The 2,835-nt window shown below is 42.4% G+C and overlaps 1 protein-coding gene across 1 annotated transcript; it reads left to right on the top strand.

Moving 5' to 3' along the window:
• LOC126615516 (uncharacterized) lies at positions 1 to 565 on the top strand. The gene is made up of 2 exons (XM_050283332.1): positions 1 to 255; positions 413 to 565. Exons 1-2 carry the CDS (start codon positions 1 to 3, stop codon positions 563 to 565), a joined length of 408 nt encoding a protein of 135 aa, XP_050139289.1.
• The last annotated feature ends 2,270 nt before the right edge of the window (positions 566 to 2,835 follow it).

The following is a 2,835-nucleotide window of genomic DNA, read 5'->3' on the forward strand; positions in this document are numbered from 1 at the left end:
ATGACCTTCAACATGCACATCGGGTACTTGGAGGCCATAGTGCGGGGTCACCGCTCCAGCCTTTTCATTTATGCCGATTACAACAAGTTGTGCCAGTGCAAGACCCTCGACGATATCAAGACGCACATCTCTGCCACCATATACAGCCCAACTCTTCCACTCCAGATGATGAGCTTGATGAGCGGAACTACCGCATTTGCAATCTCATCAACTTCTTCATCAGCAAAAGTGTCGACTCTTTCATCGCTTGGCGATGCAAATGGAAAGAGATAGACACTGGGCTGCCTGTACCTGATCGGGCACTACTTGTCGTGGTCCGCCTGGCTCGGGCTGCAAGCCCCGGTTCTGAAGAAGTACCCAGTTCGGCTCTGCCTAATAATTGCTATTGGAATTATTTCACGGGAAGTTACAGATTGAAGAAGCAATCAAGTTGATCAGACTTGAAGAAGATATACAGGTGGATATATGGGTTTTGGTTGAAAGCGGTCATGATGTTGATGCAGCTGATCTCAGGGTACAGTTCTCATCAGCTGCTGTATTCTTAAGTTTGTCAAGAAGGATTTAATCTTCATACCTCCACTTCTGCATCTCTAGAGTTAGCCCATAAGCAATCAGAGGAAAACCAAGAAAAAGATAAGTTTCTATTAACAATCCTATTATTATTCCTTTTGTCTGCCATTTGCCAAAAGAAAAACAGAATGAGCAGGGTAACAGCACCGATAACGAAAAAGGGTGAGAGCGTGCTCGAGTTAGAGGACCCTATACTCAAGAAATCAAAGGCGCAGTGATAAAAGAAAAGCAGAAAAGAAAAGCAAAAGAAAAAAAAAAGGGAGGCATATGGGGACACTGCAAAAGCAAGGAATAAACACCCTACCAGATTGATGTAATTTATTTTTATTATCTTTCGGAGACATCTGTATAAACCTCATCATAGGGTAATATGTATAAACCCCATCAAAGGGTAATTAAAAAAAAAAAAAAGGCAAAGCCCAAAATAAATGGGCTGGAATGTTGTGTGGAGAACGAAGGCCCATAAGCCCAAAATAGCACAAACCAGGTGATCAAAAGTACGACCAACACTACAAAAATTATTCGGCACCCCATCACTATTACCACTAACCAGGTGACCAAAAGTACACCCAGTATTCCAAAATTATTCGGCAACCTGCTGCTATTACCACCAACTAGGTGATGAAATGTACAACCCGTACTCTAATATCATTTGGCAACTAGCCATTCATGCCACCAACTAGGTGATGAAATGTACAACCCGTACTCTCCTTCATGCCACCAACCAGGTGATCAAAAGTACGCCCAGTACTCCAAATTATACATAAGCACTACTCATGTCATTCATACATAAACATTCACGAGCATCACTCATGACAATCATACATAAACATTCATGACTATCATTCATGTCAACATTCATGAGCATCACTCATGTTAACATTCATGAGCATCACTCATGACAACATCCATGAGCATCACTCATGACAACATCCATGAGCATCACTCATGTCAATCAGCTTCAAAAGCATTATTTACAAAGCTCTAGCTTCAAAACTTCACTTGCAAAGCTTCACCTACAAAGCTTCATTGCAGGGTATACAAATACCGCCTCTGAACAATCGCCACTTCGGCCCATACATGGATTCAATTTGAAGTCTCCAGCCAATAGACTCTATTGACTGAAGACTTGGGGGACTACATTATGTACCATATATTGGGCCTCAACTGGGCCTCATAAAAAATACTTGGGGGACTTAGCCCATTATTTATGTACTGATGAGCGAGCTCTTACTCTATAAAAGGTACTCCCTCACTTTCATTAGAGAGCACCCATTATTCATGTACTGAGGAGCGATCCCTTATGTTATAAAAGGGAATCCCTCACCTCCATTAGAGAGCATCGCCGCCAGCTAAGCAACCGCCTCATCGCGAGCATCACTTATAACCCATCACTTATATAGTGAGGAGCGAGCCCTTATTCTATAAAAGGGACTCCCTCACCATCATTAGAGAGCATCAACTCTAGCCCATTATTCATGTATTGAGGAGCGATCCCTTATTCTATAAAAGAGACTCCCTCACTTTCAACGCCACAAGCCGAGCCAACCATGGCAACATAAGCCACGAGCCGAGTAGCCTCGCAACATGGGCTACTTCTAGTTGAGCATCATTTCAGATTAAGCACTGCCTCATATCGAGCATCAGTTCAAGACAACATCTAGTTACTTCAGCCCACACATGGACTGAATTTCAAGTCTTCAGCCAAAAGACTCTCTTAACTGAAGACTTGGGGGACTACTGTTTATACCATATTTAGGGCCTCCGTATTTAGATCTTGTACAAATACTCGGGGGGACTTAAATGTAATTATGTAATAGAGGAAATGGCAAATATGTAATAAGTGAGGAGTCCTTATTTTATAAAATGACCCCTTACCCTCACAATTGAGGAGGCCAATTCCTAGGCCATCTCATCCCCTCTCAAAGCTCTCACTCTCAGAGCTCTCTCACCCTCAGATAAATACATAATCAGTGTGGACGTAGCCCAAACCTTGGGGTGAATCACGATACATCTTGTGTTATTTACATTACATGCAGATTCACGGTCGGATTTACGTTGTTCCAAGACCTCCGGTTTTATGCATCAACAAATATCATCTTGAAACCAATAAAGATCATGGTTCTGAATTTCTTTGTATCACTTCGTATGAATATGTCCAGAAGCATATTCACGAGAAGTTGGAACGCTTGCCGAGTGGGTTGTACATCACAACCATTCGTGGCATAGAAACCATAGTGTGGCCGGCCATATGCTTAAGTTCCA

Source organism: Malus sylvestris, chromosome 3, assembly GCF_916048215.2.
Source record: "Malus sylvestris chromosome 3, drMalSylv7.2, whole genome shotgun sequence".
Lineage (NCBI taxonomy): Eukaryota > Viridiplantae > Streptophyta > Magnoliopsida > Rosales > Rosaceae > Malus > Malus sylvestris.